General features: G+C 39.6%; 1 protein-coding gene across 2 annotated transcripts in view; it reads left to right on the top strand.

The window, feature by feature from the left end:
• Positions 1–23,089, top strand: part of LOC306870865 (zinc finger protein-like 1) — a 67,136-nt gene that overhangs the window by 22,273 nt on the left and 21,774 nt on the right. For both annotated transcript variants that reach the window (XM_079418337.1, XM_079418338.1), the window contains exon 6: positions 18,962–19,117. In XM_079418337.1, coding sequence (XP_079274463.1) covers positions 18,962–19,117 — 156 coding nt within the window. The remainder of the gene's footprint in view (positions 1–18,961; positions 19,118–23,089) is intronic.

The following is a 23,089-nucleotide window of genomic DNA, read 5'->3' as shown; positions in this document are numbered from 1 at the left end:
GGGGGGCCGTGGAGGATTTAACCTTCTTGCCCCCCTAAGGAACCTGATGACCAAGTCATGCTTACCCACCGACTTCCCTTCCACGGGGTCATGGTTGGCAGCAATCACAGCCACATAGACTTTAACGGTGGAGGGAGACAGCCTTCGCTCCAACCCCTGCTGCAAAAAGGAAAGCACGACTCTGATCAGGCACTTTCGGGGGTTTTCTCGGTGAGAAGAACACCACTCGACGAACAGGTTCCATTTCAAGGCGTAGGCCTGTCTCGTGGACGGCGCTCTAGCCGAAGTGATGGTGTCAACTACCCCTTGGGGTAGGTCACCTAGAACCTCCGCGTCCCGTCCAGGAACCAGACATGTAGCTTCCAGAGGTCTGGACGCGGGTGCCATAAGGTGCCCCGTCTCTGAGTCAGTAGATCCTTCCTCAGAGTAATCTGCCAAGGAGGGGCTGTCACGAGGAGCATTAGTTCTGAGAACCAAGTCCGAGTGGGCCAGTACGGCGCCACGAGCAGGAGCAGGACCTACTCCTCGTCCTCCCTGATCTTGCATATTGTTTGTGCGAGAAGGCTCACTGGGGGAAAAGCATACTTGCGAAGGCCCCGCGGCCAGCTGTGTGCCAGTGCATCCGTGCCGAGTGTTCCCTCGGTCAGGGAGTAAAACCTCTGGCAATGAGAGGTTTCTAGAGACGCAAACAGGTCTACCTGAGCGGGTCCGAAACGTCTCCAAATCAGCTGGACCGTCTGGGGATGGAGTCTCCACTCTCCGGGGAGCGCAGCTCGTGACAGCTCGTCGGCTGCCCGGTTGAGCAAGCCCGGAACATGAATGGCACGAAGCGACCTCAGATGCTTCTGACTCCAGAGGAGGAGGTGGCGGGCGAGTTGCGACATGCGACGGGAGCGCAGACCACCTTGTCGGTTGATGTACGCAACGGTCGCAGTTTTGTCTGTGCGGACCAGTACGTGTTTGCCTCGTAAACGCCTTCTGAGACGGATCAAGGCCAGACGTACCGCTAGCAACTCTAGGCAATTGATGTGCCAGTGCAGTTGGGGGCCCGTCCAAACCTCCGACACCGCAAGCCCGTCGAACATGGCACCCCAGCCGGTGGTGGAGGCATCTGTGAAAATCACAGCATGCCTGGAGACCTGTTCCAGGGGCACTCCTGCCCGCAGAAACGAAAGGTCTGACCACGGGGTGAGGGTTCGGCGGCAGGCCGGTGTGACTTGGACCCGGTGAGTGCCACGCCCACCTCGGGACTCGGCCATGGAGCCAGTGTTGAAGCGGCCTCATATGAAGCAGCCCCAGCAGCGTGACTGCTGCTGCAGCGGCCATATGCCCCAGGAGCCTCTGAAATTGTTTCAGTGGGGCCGCTGTCCTGCTCTTGAACGCATTCAAGCAGTTCAACACCGACTGAGCACGTTCCTGCGTGAGGCGTGTGCTGTCTGACTGACCGAATCCAACTCCATACCGAGAAAAGAGATCCTCTGCGTCGGGGAGAGTTTGCTCTTTTCCCAGTTGACCCGAAGGCCCAACTGGCTGAGGTGTGAGAGCACCAAATACCTGTGTTTGCACAACTGGTCCTGAGACTGAGCCAGTATGAGCCAGTCGTCGAGGTAGTTGAGAATACGAACGCCCTGTTCTCTCATGGGAACTAGGGCTGCCTCCGCAACTTTCGTGAAGACACGGGGCGACAGGGACAGCCCGAAGGGCAGGACCTTGTACTGATATGCCCGTCCTTCGAACGCAAACCGCAGGAATGGCCTGTGGCGTGGAAGGATCGACACATGGAAGTACGCGTCCTTCAGGTCGATCGCTGCAAACCAATCTCGGGGACGGACGCAACCGAAGATGCGTTTCTGCGTGAGCATCTTGAACGGAAGCTTGTGAAGAGCCCGGTTAAAGAGACGCAGATCCAAGATCGGTCTCAACCCACCGCCTTTCTTGGGTACAATGAAGTAGGGGCTGTAAAACCCCGACCTCATATCGGCTGGAGGGACCGGCTCTATCGCATCCTTCGCCAGTAGGACTGCGATCTCTGCGCGCAAGACAGGAGCATCTAACGCTTTCACTGAAGTGAAGTGGACGCCCCTGAACTTGGGAGGACGCCGGGCGAACTGAAACGCATAGCCGAGTCTGATGGTCTGGCGGAGCCAACGAGACAGACTGGGAAGCCCTAACCAGGCCCCCAGAAACCGTACAAGTGGCACCAGCGGAACCACTGACGTACCCGCGGCGGGGCAGCAAGGAGAAACGCAGGGACCGTGCTCGGGCGTCTCTTTGCCGGTCCTCGTGTCCGCCAGACACAGCCAGAGATGTAGTAGTAGCAGGTAGCAGTAGTCGGACACAATTGCATCGCAACCGACCGCTCCACCGGCGGGATGCCCGTATACCCCCGCGCTACCACCATCAAGGGTTGTGAGGGAGGACGAACCACCGGACCGGTTTCGGGCAGTGAAAGGTGCCTTCCACGATCTAGTGAGCTCATCATGCACCTCCGGGAAGAAAGGCACCGGGGTGGGTCCCTGAGAACCAGCGCGAGCCACCCCGAGAAACCAATCGTCCAACCTAGAGGGTTCGGGACGCGGTGGAGGATTCCACTTGAGCCCGACCCTTTCGGCGGCCCAGGCAGGCATAGCCACCATCTCTGGATCCGAATCCGGAACCGCTGACCGCCCAGAGGGTGGCAACGGTGCCGAATCATCATCTCCAGAGAGGTCAGACTCACCCTCCGATGCAGCGATTGACATCTGGTCACCGAGGGGAGCACCAAAGGATACATCTGGTACTCCATGAGAGGGTCCAGCATGCTCCCTTGGCAGCTCCACAGGCTGCGACGTGCCGGTGGCAGGAAGAACCCCCCCCTGAGGGGAATTCCTCACTGTCATCGTCAGACCAGTCCGGCCACTGTCAGAGGTAGTGGTCCCCCGGCTGCCGCCAGGAGGAGCCCTAGATCTAGGCAGGGGCACGGGCACTTTGCAGGAAACGGAGCCTGGTCCGCAACTCCGCGACAGTCATCCTCCCGCAGTGAGAGCATGACTCGTCCACGAAAGCTGCCTCAGCGTGATCAAAGCCCAGACACGAGAGGCAACGATCGTGACCATCACCCGGCGCCAGGTAACGACCGTATCCAGAAACGCACGGGTGGAAAGGCATCTTGAAAAAGACGCGTCTTTAAAAAGACGTTCCACCCGTGAATGCTCTTTTAGAGAAAAGCACTCTTTTGGTGTGCTGAAGCGCACAGGGGAGATGGCCGCTTGCAACACAATCAGAGGGTAGTGCAATCCGATGTGTGCAACCCACTCGACAGAAGGAGACCACCGCTGCTGACGCGCCGTCACACCAACACACTGACTTGCAGACACCTGTTGAAGAGTTGGTCAGGAGTAGAACGAAGAACGCTCGGCTCCGAAGCGAAAAGCTGAATATGCGCTGCACCCGCTGCCTACTTATACTCACGCTGTGATTAGCGGCAGCTGGATGCAATAATCGCATGCCAATGTGCATTGGCTTGTTTAGATACTCTCGTAGGGGATTGGTCTCTCTAAGCGAGATCCCAATTCGTCGGTCACCGACGTGACTCGGAGTGACCGACTGATAGGGAACATAGAAATCTTTGATGCAGTTTTGCTGTCAGAAAATGAGAGAAGTATCTATAGTTTTGGTTATAAGTTTACATAAGTCTTGCAGATTCTGAAAATTGCATGCATATTATTTAGAACTACTGACCTTAATAAGCTATTTTATGTAACAGATGTGTGCATATACATGTAGTAGTTATTAACATTTTGCAGATTCTGTAAAGTGTATGAAAACTTATGACTACAACTGTAAATGTTGTGTAATATAATTATATGTCCTAGGATTTTTAATTACATTTTTTACTATAATACTGTTGTGGAAAACACTCCTCCCAGTCAGTGCTATGATTATCGAACACGAACATTCATCATGGATGAGTGTTTTTATTGTCTGATCTGACGAGTATGACCAACATGACCGTCATTAATGAATGAGTTAAACTCTATAACGCCATAAATGCAAAATACACACACAGAGGCAGAGAAAGATCTGGGGCTCGTTTCACAAAGGAGGCTAGGTGAAAAACCGGAGTATGTTAACCCTGAAATGAGAGAAACTCTCACACTCTTTGTGAGAATTTTTTCCTGGCACAAATCCGTCAAAGAGGAGTTTCACTGGACTGTAGGTCAGTGGTGTAGAAATAGGTTTAAATGAGGTTAATCTGATAAATGATGTTCACTTGATAAAACCTTGCTGCGACCTCTGGAAGTAACCCAATAATTAGAATTTCCTTCAGGATTTTAAAAATTCTTCCAGTACTTGACCATCTTCACGTCATCTGTCAGTAGTGCTGGTGCAGGTTCTTGCGGTAGTCTTTTAGTCTGGTGCTGTTGCCATGGTGAATCATAATTTCGGAGCTCCATTGATCATGACTTTACGGTGGCCGAGAAGTGCAAAACAAATCACGATTCTGAAAACAAAATAACAAATTACAAACGCAAATGCAAATCTAAAAAACAAAATAACAATTCAGAAAACACAACAACAATCACGAAAACATTATAACAATAAGAAAACACAATGACAAATCCGAAAACAAATCCGAAAACAAATGAACAAGTCAGAAAACACAATGACAAATCTGAAAACAAATGAACAAGTCAGAAAACAAATTAACAAATCAGACAAAACGGAAGAGGTAGGTATAATTTGAGACAGCGCCATTGGTTTGGGAATAGATTACTCATCGCTGATTGGACAAGATATCTGTCAATCAAGGTGTACAGGAAGAACGAGAAGAAGAACAGCAGAGTCAATCACGTACAGCATCAGCTCCAGTGGCGCAGATGGTAGAGCGTGTGTCATTGTGTTTTTGGACGCGATTGACCCGGGTTCGAGTCCGCCTTTTGCCAAACTTTTTGTTTTTCTTCCTTTTCAAATCTCGTATCGCATCGGAAAGGCATTTATTTTCAATAAAAATTAAGGAAATAATCCAAAAATTGAAAATAAAGTATCAGGTAGGGTTAGGGTAGGTGTAGGGAGAGCTTTATTGTACCAATAAGGTGGAAACAATTTGAATTAAAATTATAATTTACACTCAATACGTTATTATTGCATACTGTTTTTTTTTACTACAATACTGAGGTGCAGATAATTGCTACTATTTGCAACAAGTAGTATACATACCACAAAATCCTGCTATTTTAACATAGTGTAAATACGTATTTGCACTTATTTAAATAGCCTCAATCGCTATTTACACAGTGCAAATAACTGCTGCATATAAATATACATGCATGTACATTTACAACACTGCACTCTATTATATTACCTTTGAATCAGAATACAAAAAAAACTTATTAACGCTAATGCGAGGGTGTTTCTAATACAGTGTTTATGGGAGTGAAGGTAAATTTGACATAGTTCTGTCAAATAGCGATAGCAGCTAACCTCAGTATTGTAATAAAAAAACCAGTATGCAATAATAACGTATTGAGTGTAAATTATCATTTTAATTCAAATGGATGCCACCTTATTGGGACAATAAAGCAATCCCTACACCTACCCGATACTTTTTCAACTTTTGGATTATTTCCTTAATTTTTATTGAAAATAAATGCCTTTCCGATGCGATACGGGATTTGAAAAGGAAGAAAAAAAAAAGTTTGGCAAAAGGCGGACTCGAACCCAGGTCGATCGCGTCCAAAAACACAATGACACATGCTCTACCATCTGCACCACTGTAGCTGACGCTGTAAATGATTGACTCTGCTGTTCTTCTTCTCGTTCTTCCTGTACACCTTGATTGACAGATATCTTGTCCAATCAGCGATGAGTAATCTATTCCCAAACCAATGGCGCTGTCTCAAACTATACCTACCTCTTCCGTTTTGTCTGATTTGTTCATGTTTTCTGACTTGTTAATTTGTTTTCGGATTTGTCATTGTGTTTTCTGACTTGTTAATTTGTTTTCGGATTTGTCATTGTGTTTTCTTATTGTTATAATGTTTTCGGAATTGTTGTTGTGTTTTCTGAATTGTTATTTTGTTTTTTAGATTTGCATTTGCGTTTGTAATTTATTATTTTGTTTTCAGAATCGTGATTTGTTTTGCACTTCACGGCCACCGTATGACTTCTCATACACGCTAAACTCAGAGTCAACCTACTCAGAGTGGTTTGAACTATCTCAGTTCAGCTGTTCTGAAACCAAAAACTCAGAATTTCAGGTCAACTCTGAGTTGGTTGAATCTCCCTATTGAAAAGGGCCCCTGGAGTGAGGCTCAGATAGTTTATCAGTTAGTTGAGCCATAAGGCTTAACAACATTTTTTTTTTTTTTATAAAATGTAATTGTGAAAAAGTCGATTTTGATAACGCACAAATATATATATATATATTCAGATGCAATACCTAATAAAAAAAAAAAGGAATTGTGTTTGAAATCTCTGTTCTTAGCAACAATAGATCAGCACAACTTTGTTTAAATATAAGGTTATACAACCATCTAGTGGTAATGCTATGCTATTACATCGGATTTCCTTTCAAATAAAAAGCAGTAATCTACCTATTTTTAACTAAAACATGCTTCATTAACTGAAAGAAAATCACACATGACCAAATATAAATTTTGATCTAAATCAAACAATCCATTTAAAACAGGGGTGTCAAAACATGTTTCTGGAGGGGTGTGCCGAATGGCAATACCATTCCAAGATATCCAAATCCGTTTGCAATTTAGCATACTCCGTTTTGCTATCCTGCAGATTTTAGCTTTAGCCCTTATTTAATACACCTGAGCTAATCAAAGTCTTCATACTCACTAGAAACTGGCCTGCTGAAACTGGCCTGCTGAAAGGTTGTAAAATTAAATGTTCTCTCATAAAAACAAAGTGCATTTAGGTCAAGTGCATTTTAAATTTTTCTCTGTAGGACTACTACAAGAAAGTGCATTCAGAACAAGTGCAACTGCTTAAAGATACAACAATATTTTCTCTGTAGGCCTTCAACATAATAGTGTATCAAAACAAAGACTGCTATTGCCCATATGTTAACTGTAGAACTTTAACAACAACAAATGCACCAAGAATTGCAAAGTGGATAATAAATATTTAAACACTAGACAAGCCCATTCTGCTTCTTGAGGTCAAGTGGCAGGTTTTTCTTGATGAAGAGTAGCTTCTCTGCTTTATCACAGTGAAGTCTGTTCCTCTTCTCATCGAGAACATGAACTGCTGCACTGAACAGTCTCTCACTGTCAGTGCTTGTGCACGGAGCAGACAACTTGTGTGAAATCTTTGCCAGGTCAGATGATTATTTCTCCAGTAGGCAAGAGGGTTATCACTTCTGGGGATGGGGACTTCAGACAGATAACCATCTAGCTGTTGAGCTTGTCATCTGCCTGACATTTGAGAAAGATTTGAGAGAGTGTATTTAAATAGGGCCAGTGCATAAATAAACATTTTTATCAAATAAAAAAAATATCTAGCAGAAATATGGCTGCAATCTTATAGTCACATATATAGTAGCCTAAGAACAGAATAGTCTACCTATTATTTGAGGCACTTTCTTGCAGGATTTCACTGACAACGAGGGTGCATGCCCCTCATCTGGTGCAGAGAGACGAGTCTTTTTTTCTGTGCTCTGATCTCCTTCTCCTGCGCTGTGCGCTGCTCCGTGCGCTGCTCCGTCTCCGTCTCCGTCTCCACGCGGGTTCTCCGCATCCATCGCGGCCTGGATCATTTCTCGTGCGCGCTGCTTTATTTCTGCATCCAAGTAATGGTCTTTATAACGCGGATCAAGTACAGTCGCGATGAAGTGTAGAGGATCCGAATAGATCTCAGTGAAACGTGTGCTGACAGACTCTAAAGGCCATTGCACACTGAGTCAGAATTTTTCGTCCGAAATTTTCGCACGTTGAAAAATAAATACGACCTCACGTTTTGTCAATCACGTTTGCACACTGCCTCCGAAATTTTCGTCCGTCAAAAAAAAATTCGGATCGGGTTAAATTTTTTGCGTTTTTCGCATCCGTATAAAGCATTTTGAGATGCTTTGAGAAGGTGTTTTGACAATTCAGAGCCACCGTACAAGCGAAAGCCAAAATAGTGTCAGACAAATTAATACACTTCGTCTTGCAGCACAGAGCACTTTATGACAAACAAATTGCGGAATACAAAGATACAGAATATAAAGAACTGCTGTAGCCTATTTTATTTATGCCTGGCGCGCACCTTTCCGATGCCGCAGTTCGGTGTGTGTGTGTGTGTGTGTGTCTGTCTGTTGGTATATGCACACCTCAGACAGTCTCTGTTCTAGATAAATTGGTTCACGGAAATTGGTGGTCTTCTTTTTAATATGTGGATTCAGTATCGCTAGCAAAGTATCAAACTGAGGCACTGACATCCTGAAATAAACTTTGAATCTCTCGGGATAATCCCGCTGCTCTTTGATAAGAGGACCCAATATTTCCTTTTTCTTTTTCTTTTTTTAAAAAGAGAGAGGACAACAAAATCATCCTCACTGCTTGAAGACATTTTGTATATTTTTGCGAATGTTTTCGCAACGGATTAATTAAAACGCATCGGACTCAGTGTGCAAGGTCTCTGTGCGTGACAAATTTTTAAGATTGCGAATGCGAAAAAACGCATGCGAAAATTTCGGACTCAGTGTGCAGAGACCGAGTGTACTTTTCATTGTTTTCGGCCGTATTGTTTCGGTGATGAGTCTTTCGGCCGAAAACCGAACATGCACTTTTGGGCAATTTTTGGCCGAAAATTTTCGGTGGCCGAATATTCGGCACACCCCTAATGGCAACACCATTCAAGATATCCAAATCCGTTTGCAATTTAGCATACTTCGTTTTGCTATCATATTGACAAAGCTTGGTTTGGATCATATGATTCTACAGAGCCTTGCATATGACATGCTTGGAAAAAAAGTAAATCGTGACTAACAAATTAGTAAATCATGCAAATGATTTAGTTAACCGAAGGAATGAATTTGTAAAATGTGCGCACATCCTAATTGAATATTTAAAAGCCCTCTGCCTGTGCCCTCTAGGGCTCTTGCCCGAATAATATATATATAATATAATATAAATAATATAATATAATATATATATAATATAAATAGTAGCTTTTCTAATGCTAGACTGTTCTAAAAAGCAGCAAAAGTTAATATTTTCCCTCTTTCTTTCTCTCTCTCTCTGTGTGTATGTGTACAGTGGGGGAAAGAATTATTTGATCCCCTGCTGATTTTGTACGTTTGCCCACTGACAAAGAAATGATCAGTCTATCATTTTAATGGTAGGTAAGAGATCGAATAACAACAAAAAAAATTCCAGAAAAACGCATTTCAAAAAAGTTATAAATTGATTTGCTTTTTAATGAGTCAAATAAGTATTTGACCCCTTCGCAAAACATAACTTATTACTTGGTGGCAAGACCCTTGTTGGCAATCACAGAGGTCAGGCTTTTCTTGTAGTTGGCCACCAGATTTGTACACATCTCAGGAGGGATTTTGTCCCATTCCTCTTTGCAGATCCTCTCCAAGTCATTAAGGTTTCGAGGCTGACGTTTGGCAACTCAAACCTTCAGCTCCGTCCACAGATTTTCTATAGGATTAAGGTCTGGAGACTTGCTAGGCCACTCCAGGACCTTAATGTGCTGCTTCTTGAGCCACTCCTTTGTTGCCTTGGCCATGTGTTTTGGGTCTTTGTCATGCTGGAATACCCATCCACGACCCATTCTCAATGCCCTGTCCCTGACGGTACATGGCCCCGTCCATCGTCCCTTTGATGCAGTTGTCCTGTCCCCTTAGTAGAAAAAAAAGCATAATGTTTCCACCTCCATGTTTGACTGTGGGGATGGTGTTCTTTGGGTCATAGGCAGCATTCTTCCTCGTGCAAACACGGCGAGTTGAGTTGATGCCAAAGAGCTCGATTTTGGTCTCATCTGACCATAACACTTTCACCCAGTTCTCCTCTGAATCATTGGCAAGCTTCAGATGGGCCTGTACATGTGCTTTCTTGAGCAGGTGGACCTTGCTGGCGCTGCAGGGTTTCAGTCCTTCACGGCATAGTGTTACCAATTGTTTTCTTGGTGACTATGGTCACAGCTGCCTTGAGATCATTGACAAGATCCTCCCGTGTAGTTCTGGGCTGATTCCTCACCGTTCTCATGATCATTGAAACTCCACGAGGTGAGATCTTGCATGGAGCCCTAGTCCGAGGGAGATTGACCGTTATTTTGGGTTTCTTCCATTTGCGAATAATCGCACCAACTGTTGTCACCTTCTCACCAAGCTGCATGGCGATGGTCTTTTAGCCCATTCCAGCCTTGTGTAGGTCTACAATCTTGTTCCTGACATCCTTGGACAGCTCTTTGGTCTTGGCCAAGGTGGAGAGCTTGGAATCTGGTTGATTGATTTGCTTCTGTGGACAGGCTGCCTTTTTATACAGGTAACAAACTGAGATTAGGAGCACTCCCTTTAAGAGAGTGCTCCTAATCTCAGCCCCTTACCTGTATAAAAGACACCTGGGAGCCAGAAATCTTGCTGATTGATAGAGGATCAGTTTTTCCGGATTTTTATGTTATTCTCACCATTCAAATAAACCTACCATTAAAATTATAGACTGATCATTTGTTTGTCAGTGGGCAAACATAAAAAATCAGCAAGGGATCAAATCATTTTTTTTCCCCACTGTATGTGAGAGACAGTTTCTTTTAGCTTTGCCTAGCTTCATTAAAAACCCAAACTTGTAAGACAGTTGTTTCCAAATGACAAAACGTTTTCATGATTGTCAAACAATCATAGCATTGTCATAGTTGGGAAGATTATGTTCATTTTTAAGTTAAATGCTTCAATCACTTTGAGAGTAAATTTAAGAGCTTCAACCCCTTTTCAGTGACCAAACTGAACAGTAAAAAGAAGGCTTTGCATTAATTTGTTCCTGGATTCAGTCTTCCCTTTAGTTGTGATTAGTGTCTCTACATCTCATTATTATTATTAGGGGTTCAAGCACGAAGTGCTGAAACCCTATTGTAACTGTTAGGATTTTTAGGGGTTCAAGCACGCAGTGCTGAAACCTTATTGTAATTGTTAGGATTTTTTAGGGGTTCAAGCACGAAGTGCTGAAAGGCTATTGTAACTGTTAGGATTTTTATTATTTTTATTCTTCCCTAAAACTGATCGTGCAGAACAAACCGTAAGGCCTATAGAGCTGAAACTTTGTCAGAAGGTAGTAGTCTGGCTCGCTACTCAGGCGCAAAGACTCGCCCCAATAGGCCTATGGGGGGGCGCTACAGCGAACAAAAAATGCGAAATCGCTCATAGCTCCTAAACCGCTTGTCGTAGACAAACAATCCTTGGAATCCTTGAGTCAAGGTGGACAAAAGCCTAAAAAATCAGATTCGCGCTGCGAGTTACGGTTTTTCAGCAAAATTGTCCAAAACCTACTTTTGCGAACTAGTCCTAGGTTTTTCGCTCAATCTGAACCAAACCAGTGCAGAAAAATTCTCTGGACAGTGAATATCAATAAATATAAAAAAAAAGTTGAAATTTCAACTCTCTGTCACAATGGGGCGCCAAAACGTTCGAAAGCTGAGGGCCAATTTTTCGAAAAAGGTTATAATTCGTGAACAAAATGAGATATCTTCACCAAACTCGGTTCACATGTGTAAGAGCTCAATCTCTGGTCAGATAAAATGTTCAGCTCTGCCACTTGGTGGCGCTATAAAATGGAAAAAAACATTAAAATGGCTATAACTAGTTAAACGTTAGTCCAATTGACCTGAAAATTGGTATGCAGTGTCTTTGTCCAATGTGCCATATTGGCGTATCTCAAAATACATGGCCGCCATCAGCCAATGAATTTTGAGCACCTATTAGACAAGGTTAATGGTGGCTGATTGGAATGGAACTCGGTGGGCATGTTTTACCCATGGCCCTAAAGGTCTGTAAGAATTTTGAAAGAAATCAAAGTTAGTTGGCGCTAACGAGATTTTTTTGGCTCTGTAATCACGTGGTGTTTCACCCATCCACACAATATGCATATCATTTGATAGGTCTCCACATAATGAGCAACTTTACCTCAAGAACCATTACTGTCAATCAAATCGTTAATTAAATATTCGCAAATATGTGATGACACCTACTTTGTGAACTAGTCCTAGGTTTTTCGCTCAATCTCGATCAAACCACTGCAGTAATATTCTCTCTAGATCAATAATTATCAAAAAAATTTTGAATTTTGTTCTTTGGTTACCTTTACGGGGGTCATTTAGAAAAGGGGCGTGGTCAAATATACCCCAAAGCCTATAAAACCTAAATAAAAACTTAAAACTTTACAAAACTTGGGGTGAAAACATGTATAATTACTCTTAACAAGCATGCAAAGGTTCATGGAGATTGAACCATAGGTGGCGCTATAACAGTGAAAAAGGCCTTATAAAAAACGATATTTCTACAGAAAATTACCTCAATATGTAGAACATGTTCATATATTCACACAAACACTAGATCTTCATATCATATGATAGATCTCCTCATTCTGAGTAACTTTGCCTCTGGGACTAAAGCTGTCAATCAAGTCGTTTATGAAATATTCTCAATTATGTTTAAAACCTACTTTTGCAAACTAATCTCAGTTTTTTTTGCTCAATCTCGATCAAACCACTGTAGTAATATTCTCTGAACTCTCTAGATCAATAATTATCAAAAAAATATTGAATTTTGTCCTTTGGTTAGCTGTAACAGGGTCATTAAAAAGGGGTGTGGCCAAATATACCCAGAAGCCTATAAAATCTAAACGAAAACTCAAAACTTTACTAAACTTGTTGAAAACATGTCAGATGACTCTTAACAAGCATGCAAAGTTTCATGGAGATTGGCCAAAAAATAACACTATAATAATTATAAAGGTTAAGTGTTGTATGAGAAATTGTAATTTATACGATCCGAAACATGAAACGTATTCAGTGACGTAAGACCTGGCTCTGTATTGGCTCTCTAACTTGTGGAAAAGCAACCGGTTCTTAAAGGGCTCGCCAGTCGAACTAACTAAGAACCGGCAATAGCACTGGCTCTGAACTAGCACCTGGAACTGCTTTGGTGGAAAAGGGGTATCAGTGGCTCTCAAACCTGTCCTGGAGTACCCCCAGCCCTGCACATTTTGTATGTCTGCCTCGTCTATCACACCTGATTCAACTCATCAGCTCATTAGTGGAGAGTGCAAGACCTGAAGTGGTTGTATTAGATATGGGGAGACATGCAGAATGTGTGGTGCTGGGGGTACTTCATGGAGAGGTTTGAGAACCAATGAACTAACTTAAACAGTACTGCTCATAGGTTTGATGGATTCATGCTTAGATATTATAAAATCACTGTTATAACATTTGAAATCACATTTAGTCAAAGTTTACCATTTTGTTCATACAGACATATCACAGGGTTTCCGGTAAAAAAACTAAATCAAATTTAAGGCCTTAAAAAGTCTTAAATTGTACAAGAAAATCTCAATTATGATTTCAAGAAGTCTTAAATTTGGAGACAGAAAGTCCAGAATTGTGATATGGCTGAATATGATGATTAAACGTCAAAAGGTTGATTTCATTAAAAAAGTCCGGTGCTGCGCTGCTTTGTGTAGGGAAAACCGTTATATTTCAGCCAAATGCGACACCTGCTGGCAGAGAGTGAATCAGTTAACATAGGTCAAACTAGTGCGCGTACGAGTTTCACTGCACGATTCAGTCTATTAAAATACATTTAGAATGATCACATAATTTAAGATATGGGGGCAGAAAATGTATAAGGCATATTATTTCATATAGTTAATATCACACGAAGAGTGCCAAGAGTTTTTTCTTCAAAAGTCAGCATGATTACAAATGTTATTTTGATTTTATGCAACAGTTCAATAAACAAGAAGTTAAAATTAATAGACTTACGTTTTGGACACCATATTTCCTGCTTTTGCTCTATTTCTACAACAAAAATAATTCCAAACAGCCCCAGCGCTGTTTCGCGTCTCTGAGCAACATGACGGTGATTCATTCCTGAATGCATCAACCTTTTAAACGATTCCGTTCAATCGCAATGACTCACTTATTAACAGTGACTCGCTGCCACCTGCTGGCGGTTTTAATTTCACATTTAAAGTATCTTCATTTTTTAAAATAATTTCAAACACCAGTTTTCAATGTTTCAAATATCAAAACATTATTTATGCATTTGTAACTGCAGGTTAGAATTCTATGTCCCTCTGAGCTGCAATAAAGAGTGTGTAAATACATCTAACTGCCACTTCAGATGCATTGCAAAGATGCATTTTTTTGATACTGATTTAATTTACTTGGTAACAGCCCAAATGCAAGAATTTGACTCAAAAGATGATGCACACTTTTAGAAAAAATGTCTTAAAGGTAAAAATGCCCATTAAACTTATTGGAAAAATTCATTTCTATCACTGACGTGAACTGACCACACAGAATATGAAGAATATAAAAAAAATTCAGGAGTCAGCTGTCCATGGTAATCTTTTAGATACCAGCACAATAACACACTCAGCAAAATATCGTCTAATTATTGTTATCGATAAAATCCCAGAAAATATCAAGATATAATTTTTTTGACTTATCCATTTTCTTAAAAATGGTTTAAAGGCTGAAATGTTTATCATTTTATAAAACTTTTAGTTTTTGTGAAAACTTGTATCTGAATGCTTTTGGCAGTCGTTTTACAGTTTAATATGGTACTATAGACATTGCCCTACCCCGCTTATATGCTATTATTTTTATTTGTGCTGGTCTTAAAAAGTCTTAAATTTGATCTTAAAAATCCTGCAGAAACTCTGTAGCTATCATTTTTTTTTACAATTATGCCAGATTATGATTACACTAAAACCTGAAAATGACAAATAAATTCTTAAAAAGAGAAGACTTGCAATAAGTATTGTCACCTTATCATTTACTTCAAATATATATCTCTGCAACAAAATGTGTGTGTGTGTAAGTTGCGTGTCTGTAAGGCTATTCTCCATTTTGGATGTGTTTAACTGTCAGTCATACATCCAGGTTGGCCAAGACCACCTTAAATGCTTGAACCCCGGTAATCGCTGCTTGCAGCTATATTTATTATTATTGTTGTTATCCATAAGACAGTAATATATTACTATTATAATTTAGACGTGCCGGCAATCGGTAATGCGATATATCACTATAATGAATACAAGGTTTTTCCTGCATAGAGAATTATGAGGCGGCCGCCTCCGCCAAATTTTTAATAAAAAATATATATTTTTAAAGTAATGATCAAACATTTCTTCCTTATTTTGATTTTAATAGTAAATCCCCTTTATTTGCCAAAATAAAGTTTTATTTTCAATCATTTAAAGATAAATTAAATTGATGTTTTAGACTTCATTTCATTTGGGGACACTTAATTTCTAGCGATTATCGTCAATTTGATTTCACAGATACTATTTAAACTAAACTGAGCAAGACAATGACATCTCTGAATTCAATAATGAAATGCCTTTAACTGAAAATTGATTGTTTAATCTTATCATTATATATTACTGACACTCTATCCTCCAATTTGATACTGTTAAGTGCTTTGACACAATCTGTATTGTTAAAAGCGCTATATAAATAAGTGACTTGACTTGATTTGATAACTAGATACACAACACAGAATTTCTGAGGAAAAAGAAAACATTTCATGAGGCTATTTTAAGAATAAATTTGAATGAATTAAAGGGGTCATATGATGTGATTTCATGTTTTCCTTTCTCTTTGGAGTGTTACAAGCTGATTGTGCATAGATAAGATCCCTGAAGTTGCAAAGACTAAAGTCTCAAAACCAAAGAGATATTCTTTATCAAAGTTAAGACTCTGCCACGTCCCCCTAAAACGCCTCTTTCAAACACACCCCCACGTCTACGTCATGATGTGGAAATGTTTGCGTAATGCCGCCCAAATGTTCACGCAAAGAAAGAAGGCATGGTTTAATATTGATTTAGTAATGGCAATTTAATATTGAAAGTATAAAAATGAGAAAACGGCTTAAATTTTTGTTTTTCGTTCAAGGGTAGAAAAATTTATAAACAGCTTGAATATTCAATTTCTACAATTGGGCGGGAATTCAACACCCCTTTCTGCTGATTGGTCACCCGAAGATCAAAACGTGCCATCAGTTCTTCCGCAGTTTCGTGAGGCAGAATAATAGTCCTCCACTGCTGCAGTTGTATGGATTCTTAACTTTATTGCAACTACATTTCATATTTTTCATTAAAAAAACAGGCCAATCAACAGCTCGACACAACTCGGCAGAGCCTAGACACAGCTTTTTTCTGTCGAGACCAGCGGCTCTTAAAATGACAGGGGGTCCGTGAAACAATTTTCCATAGCCTACTGTATTTTCTACTGTATTATTGGCTATTTGTATTTTTTTCATCTTTTTTTTTATCATGATACATGCTGTGATTTATTCCAAAGTGACTTATATGATGCATTTAACATCAAATAATCTAAATGAAGCCTTTTAAAAGACAAGTATTCGCTGTGGTTCATATTTGTGGCATGGGAAAGATGCTCAAGGAGACCGACTGACCGAGACGTGCTAAAGGCATGACATTTAGTAGTTATTTTGAATGCAATGTTACACAAATAAAAAAAATAATTTTTACCATTCGACAATGACAGCATATTAAGTTATTTCCCCTCGATGTAGAAAAAAACTCAAGTGAATATCAGTACTCTATTAATTTAAACTGCTTTAAATATGACTGCTGCTTATTTCCTATGCACTTCAATAGTGGTCTGCACTTAACTGTAGTCGTGTCTGTCTGCTTATTGAGTTTATTTAACCTATCGCAATTTATTGGAACTGTGAACTAGAGTATAACTACTCACCTTAATGTTGTTCTAAAGGCTTATTACAACACAAAATGTCCTGCTCACACTTGTCAGTTTAATGACAGAGAATGGTGACTTTAATTTTTTCTATTCTTTTTTTGTGTGAAGTGGATGCATATCTATCATAAAATAATCCTATGCATCTCGTGGCATAGGCCAATATTCCAAGCATTCTGAACGTATACTGTAGGGTTTGGTGAGAAACAAACCAAAATGGAAAGTTATTATATTTTATGAAAATCTTGCATTGCAGTCACACCGCGCACAAGCGCATATCCTTTTGAGATATCAATTATAAGCAATTTTAATAAAACACAAGACTACATTATTAAATTCTAACAGTAGGCCATTTAATATCTGTTGTTCTCCGGTTGTCAGTCAGAATGACAGTTCTTGCATGAACATTATAAGCCTATATATACCCAAGCCAATTTATTATTCTTTCCTTTTTGTCTTAGTGTTTAAAATATTTATTTTTAAATGAATGAATGAATGAATTAATTAAACAAACAGACTTACTGGGTGAGCAGGGTAGGCTATGACAGACTTCATATCATACCCTGCCATGCCCAGCTGATGCAAAGAATAGAATTTATATCTACATAGAAGAAAGCCCTGTCTAGGCTCTGCCCTGGTACAAGTTGTGTCGAGCTATTATTAGTCTGTTTGTTTGATGAAAAAAGATGAAATCTTGTTGCAATAAAGTTAAGAATCCATTTAACTGCAGCAGTGGTGGACTATTATTCTGCCTCGTGAAACTGCGGAAGAAATGATAATGGTTTGATTTTCGACTGACCAATCAGCAGAAAGGGGTGTTTAATTCCCACCCAATTGTAGAAATTACAAGAGATTTTACCATGGACTATTTAAGTTGAGCAGTGCAACTTTTTATGTTTCTTTAACTGTATTTTGCCAAGTCAAGTCACCTTTATTTATATAGCGCTTTTAACAATACAGATTGTGTCAAAGCACTTAACAGTATCAAATTGGAGGATAGAGTGTCAGTAATGTATAATAATAAGATTAAACACTCAATTTTCAGTTAAAGGCATTTCATTATTGAATGCAGTGATGTCATTGTCTAGCTCAGTTTAGTTTAAATGGTATCTGTGAAATCAAATTGACGATAATCGCTAGATTATTTGTTGTGGCAATGAACAGGCTGCGATGTCAGGTTAGCAAAAAAAAAATTATGTGTGTGCGAGGCACTGGCGTGAACACAGCATTGTTTTCCCTTCTAAGAGAGGAAACTGTTACTTCATAATTTATGGTCATACAGATCATTGAAACATTGAAATTGTAAAACTTCATTGAAATTGTAAAACTTCTGCAAAATAAAGAAAACAAGCATGATGCTTAATTTCTGCCCTCTCAGTTTCGTGAACTTTGGAGCATGTCACAACAGAAACTCAGCACAATTCTTTCTTTTGTTTTGTTAATCTGTTGATGATTCAAGTGAAATTAATTTAGTGTTTAGGCCTACGTATTCCTTTGTGTATATGGTTTGATTCTGTTTGCTCCATTCACACAAGCGATGCAGGTGCGTGATGTGACCTTGTGGCATTTCAGTAGTTGGATGCATCAATGTCACATTTGCAGAGGTCATACTATTTGAATTTGTGACTGGTTGACTGCAACATTAAAATACTAAATGGAACGATAAAATAACGTTATTAACAGGTTAATGGCCATTTCAGAAAAGCTTTTCTGTTTGGAACTATTAAATTTGATTTTGTTTCTGTTTCTGGTTATGTTCTTGTCAAAATTTTGTTTCGTTTACGTTTTTTGTTTTCCTTCCATGAACAGGTTCAAAGCCCTGATTAAACACATGATTATACTATAACATTGCAGCAGTACCATCCAATAATAATATACATAATGACTGTGTGTTATTTACATTAAGGCATTGACGAGTGAAAAATTTTAGTAACTAAAAACACAGTAATTAAAGATTGTAGGGTATACAATAACAGGGTATAACAGGGTAGTTCAGAAAAGTAATACAGATGATATATTGATATACTCATCTCTGCTCCAGCTCCTACAGTGGATATAACAAACCCCACACCCACAAGTCTACCACCTCATCGGGATGTGGAGCACATGCACAAAAATGGAGAAGTGAGGGGCCAAAATCACTCCGTCATCAATATGAGCACCACCTCTACCAACGATACAATCACCATTAACACAGGTATTCACCAGGACTGACATTGTTTTGTCAATGTTTTATGTTATATACATACATCAGGGGTGGCGAACGTCGGTCCTGGAGAGCCGCAGCCCTGCAGAGTTTTGCTTTAACCCTAATCAAACACAACTGAACAAGCTAATCAAGGTCTGAAGGGTTACTTGAAAGCTACAGGCTGGTGAGTTTTAATTAGGGCTGGAGCTGAACTCTGCAGGGCTGCGGCTCTCCAGGATATGGAGATATACTGTATATGAAGAGTTCCAGTGCAAAAGCCTATAAAAGCCATCTTGGTCAAAGATGATATATGAGATAACGATGCTGAGTGAATGCTTTCCACACATAGTATATGTTAATCTAGTACTTTCACTTCAAATGCACTAAATCCCAGCCTCAACCCATTCAGTACTACCAGAAAGAAATGCTAATTTTAAAGAAAAACGTCAAATGTACTTAGAGGCTTTTGCATCTGAACTCTTCACATATGGGTAGTTGACAAATAGGCAGTAAAGATTTTTTTTTTTGTAAAAAAAATTATAATAAAATAAAAACCTTTTTTGACAAATAAATGCATATATTTATGTACTGTGAAGTTTGATCTTTGAGAAAATATAAAGGGTCACTACCTTCAATTCTTTCACTGCTTTAATTTTTTTACATTTTTACTGAACTGTACCATAAATTTGTCCTATGGCGTGAGAGCTGGGTAGATTACTTACAAATTGTAATGCGTTCCAGATTACATGACCAAAATTTTAGTCAGTAACGTATTCCGTTACATTACACAATATAATCATATTACTTTTAGATTAATTTTGATTTAACTCATTTATCACATTGATTTCATTTTAATTTAAAGGTGCCATAGAATGCATTGATACAGTATTTTAAATTGTTCTCTGATATCTACACAGAAGGTATGTGGCTTAGGTAAGGGCAAAAAATCTCCAGAAACGATTTTACATGTCCATTTCCAACCCTAGGATTTCTCCCTAGAATGAAATGGTCTGTTATTGGCTTATTTGGCAGGGTCATGAATAATAATGAGCTCTGCTCTGATTGGCTGTTTCACAGTGCTGCTCAATGTTGAGCTCTGCTCTGATTGGCTGTTTCACAGTACGGCTCATCAGCAAGAAGGAAGCACAGGGTGGAAAATATATATTTAAATACTTTCTCTCGCAGTTATATCGTCGGGTAATTATACTGTATTATAAAACGCGGGCATCAGGGAGCCGTTATTAATATGCGAGGCATTGAAACTGCTTTTGAACGATCCATCGATCGCGTTATAGTTTCACTTTCAAGAGACGCGATCACACAAACTATGTTTACATTATGGAGCAACAGTACTTACCACACATTTCGCAAGATCAGATGCTTGTCAGTGGTGCTCAGGATCTGTAAGTCATTCGCCATCATCCTCATCTCTCCTTACTGAGAGTGAAATCTTATGTACTGTAACAGGCTACCGCTAGCAAGGAGCTAACCATGTCCCTTTAGTGGTTCGCGTTATTTGCTTTCTGTGCCTTTCTGAATACAGACACCAACCCATCCCTGCACTTCACACCCCCTGCACGGCCTGGAACATAAAATTTATTTTGTTATTTTCGCTGTTGTCCGCGCTTGTTTATTTACAATACCTGCAGAGCTTCTGATGGTTCGGCCGGCTTAGAACAAGGGCGGGTTTATGCAAATGTTGGGGGCGTAGTGATCCCGACTGTTGCGTCACAGTCGGTGTTATGTTCTGATTTGCCTGTTTTTCAGTGGTCTTTTTTAATCACGAGATTTACATATGAAGGAGGAAAATATGGTGTTTGAGGCTCTCTGTATGTCATTTCCATGTACAGAACTGTTATTATTTAAATATGCCAGGGTAAAGACAGTTTTTCATTCTATGACACCTTTAAGGATTATCTTGTACCATAATGATGGGAAAAATGCAAAGAGTAAGAAAAATTGTTCCATTCATTGTAATTTACAACATGAAGTGCATTAACCATTATATTAAATTAAGGTTTCCCAAACTAGGGTTCGTAAAGGAACTGCAGGGGGGTTGTGACTTTAATGAAATGCTGACAATTAATTAAATCATAAAAAATTCAAAAGAAAATAAATCATTTTAAAACAAAGTCCCCTTCGAGGAAAGTCTCTTCACTCGGTGGCCAGATTTGCAACGCCTCTGGGCAGCTCATACAAGACCAATCTTAATGAATGGGGGAATCCTGAAATCTCAAAAACTGCTCGCTGAACTCACAATTAAGTTACATTATGTCAAATCAGCAACAACAATCTGAAATTAATTGCCCCATGAATGTTGTTTCTTATGCTCAAAAAGTGTTTAAAAATCTTAGCTAGACCAGCTAATGCGCATGTGGAGTCATAATGTGCTTATGACTGCGTATGTGCATTGGCTGGTGTAGTCAGGTTTCTATGGGAAATTGGTCTCTTTCACTTTTAAAAGGTGGGACTATTCCTCCATATTGCAAGTTGCAGTTTCTCCCATTCATAATTATAGGAGTGAACCGTCTTTGTATTTCTATAGTCTTTTAAATAAAACACTTACTAAAAAAGATTAAATATTTTTATTTATCTGCATGCCATGTGATCATTAATCAACATCAAAGAATCTGTGAACATGCAAATGTGATACTTATTGAAATATTTATTTTAAAATATATTTACTTAAAGTAAATATATTTGGTGAATAAGGTTTAGATGCCAAAACGTTTTGAAATGCAAGCATTACATGTAACTAACAAATAACGTGAATATGTGCGTTTTAATTAGTTATAATTTATAATGCATGGTTAAAAAACCTGCAGATTAATAACTCAAATAAAAATGAATGTGTTAGTCAGTAGTTGATGCAATGTTGCGAAACTTCTTAAACCTGAAATTATTTTTGTAAATCCAGTTGTCAAATGCTGTTGCCACCTAACTAATGACTGATCTTTGTGTCAATGTCCACAAAACTGGACTATACATATATAATATGTACAGTATATAATTGGTAAGCTATTTTAGAAAGATAAATTTAAAAGATGAAAAAGAGAAATTAGGGAGAATCAATGAATTATTAATAATTTATTGCTATTGTGTAAATAATATGTAATCTATAAAGTAACTAGTCTGGTTACGAGTATTTTATAACATTTTATAACTTACTCTAATTACAAGTACTTAATTTTTGGAATCTGATTACATGTAATCAGTTACTAATCTGCTCTTGGTGTGACATAGCAAAAATTAATAATACATCCTAATAATACAAGAGAGATATAGCAAGAGAGAGATTTAACTTCATTGTTAGGCAATTATTTTCATATAGTGCTATTTATTTAATATGAAATTATAATGAACATTTTCCCCCATGACTTGTTGGACAATTTCAAGACAAACTTTAACGAGACAAACTTTGCTGTCATTCGTTCAAAACTACTGAAAATTATACAATTTTAAGTTGAGTGATATTTGTATCTCCCCTATTGCAATACTCAGCTGTTTTTTTTTTTCTTTTCTTTTTTAGATATTTTGAGATAAAAACAAATCTGTGGTTCTTTTATGTGTCACACCATAGGACATTACGTCACACTAAAGGACTGAAATGGTAGTTATTAAATTATTTCTATTTAATATTGAACATGTCAAAGGAGAAAGTTTAATTTTGATACAAACAATATCAACATGTATTTTAAACAAAACAAAAAATAATTTATCAACAAAATTCACTCTCTTAATCAATCATTGTTACTGAAACTCTTCTAGCCCCCCGCTGCATGTGCGGCACCCCTAAATATGATTTGTATTCAAACTATATTCATTAAGCCTAGCTTTAGCCTAGATTTAAACTGCTGATTTTGTCTGGCCAGAGGAGAATGAAACTATTTCGAGTAAATACTGTAAAGCTGATATAAAGCCACCCAGCTTTATGTCAAGCCGATGTAAAGCTGCTTTGACACAATTTGCATTGTTAAAAGC

This window comes from Barbus barbus, assembly GCF_936440315.1.
Source record: "Barbus barbus genome assembly, chromosome: 6".
Taxonomy (NCBI): domain Eukaryota; kingdom Metazoa; phylum Chordata; class Actinopteri; order Cypriniformes; family Cyprinidae; genus Barbus; species Barbus barbus.
Note: the sequence above shows the minus strand (reverse complement) of the source record. Positions and strands in the feature narration are given on the sequence as shown.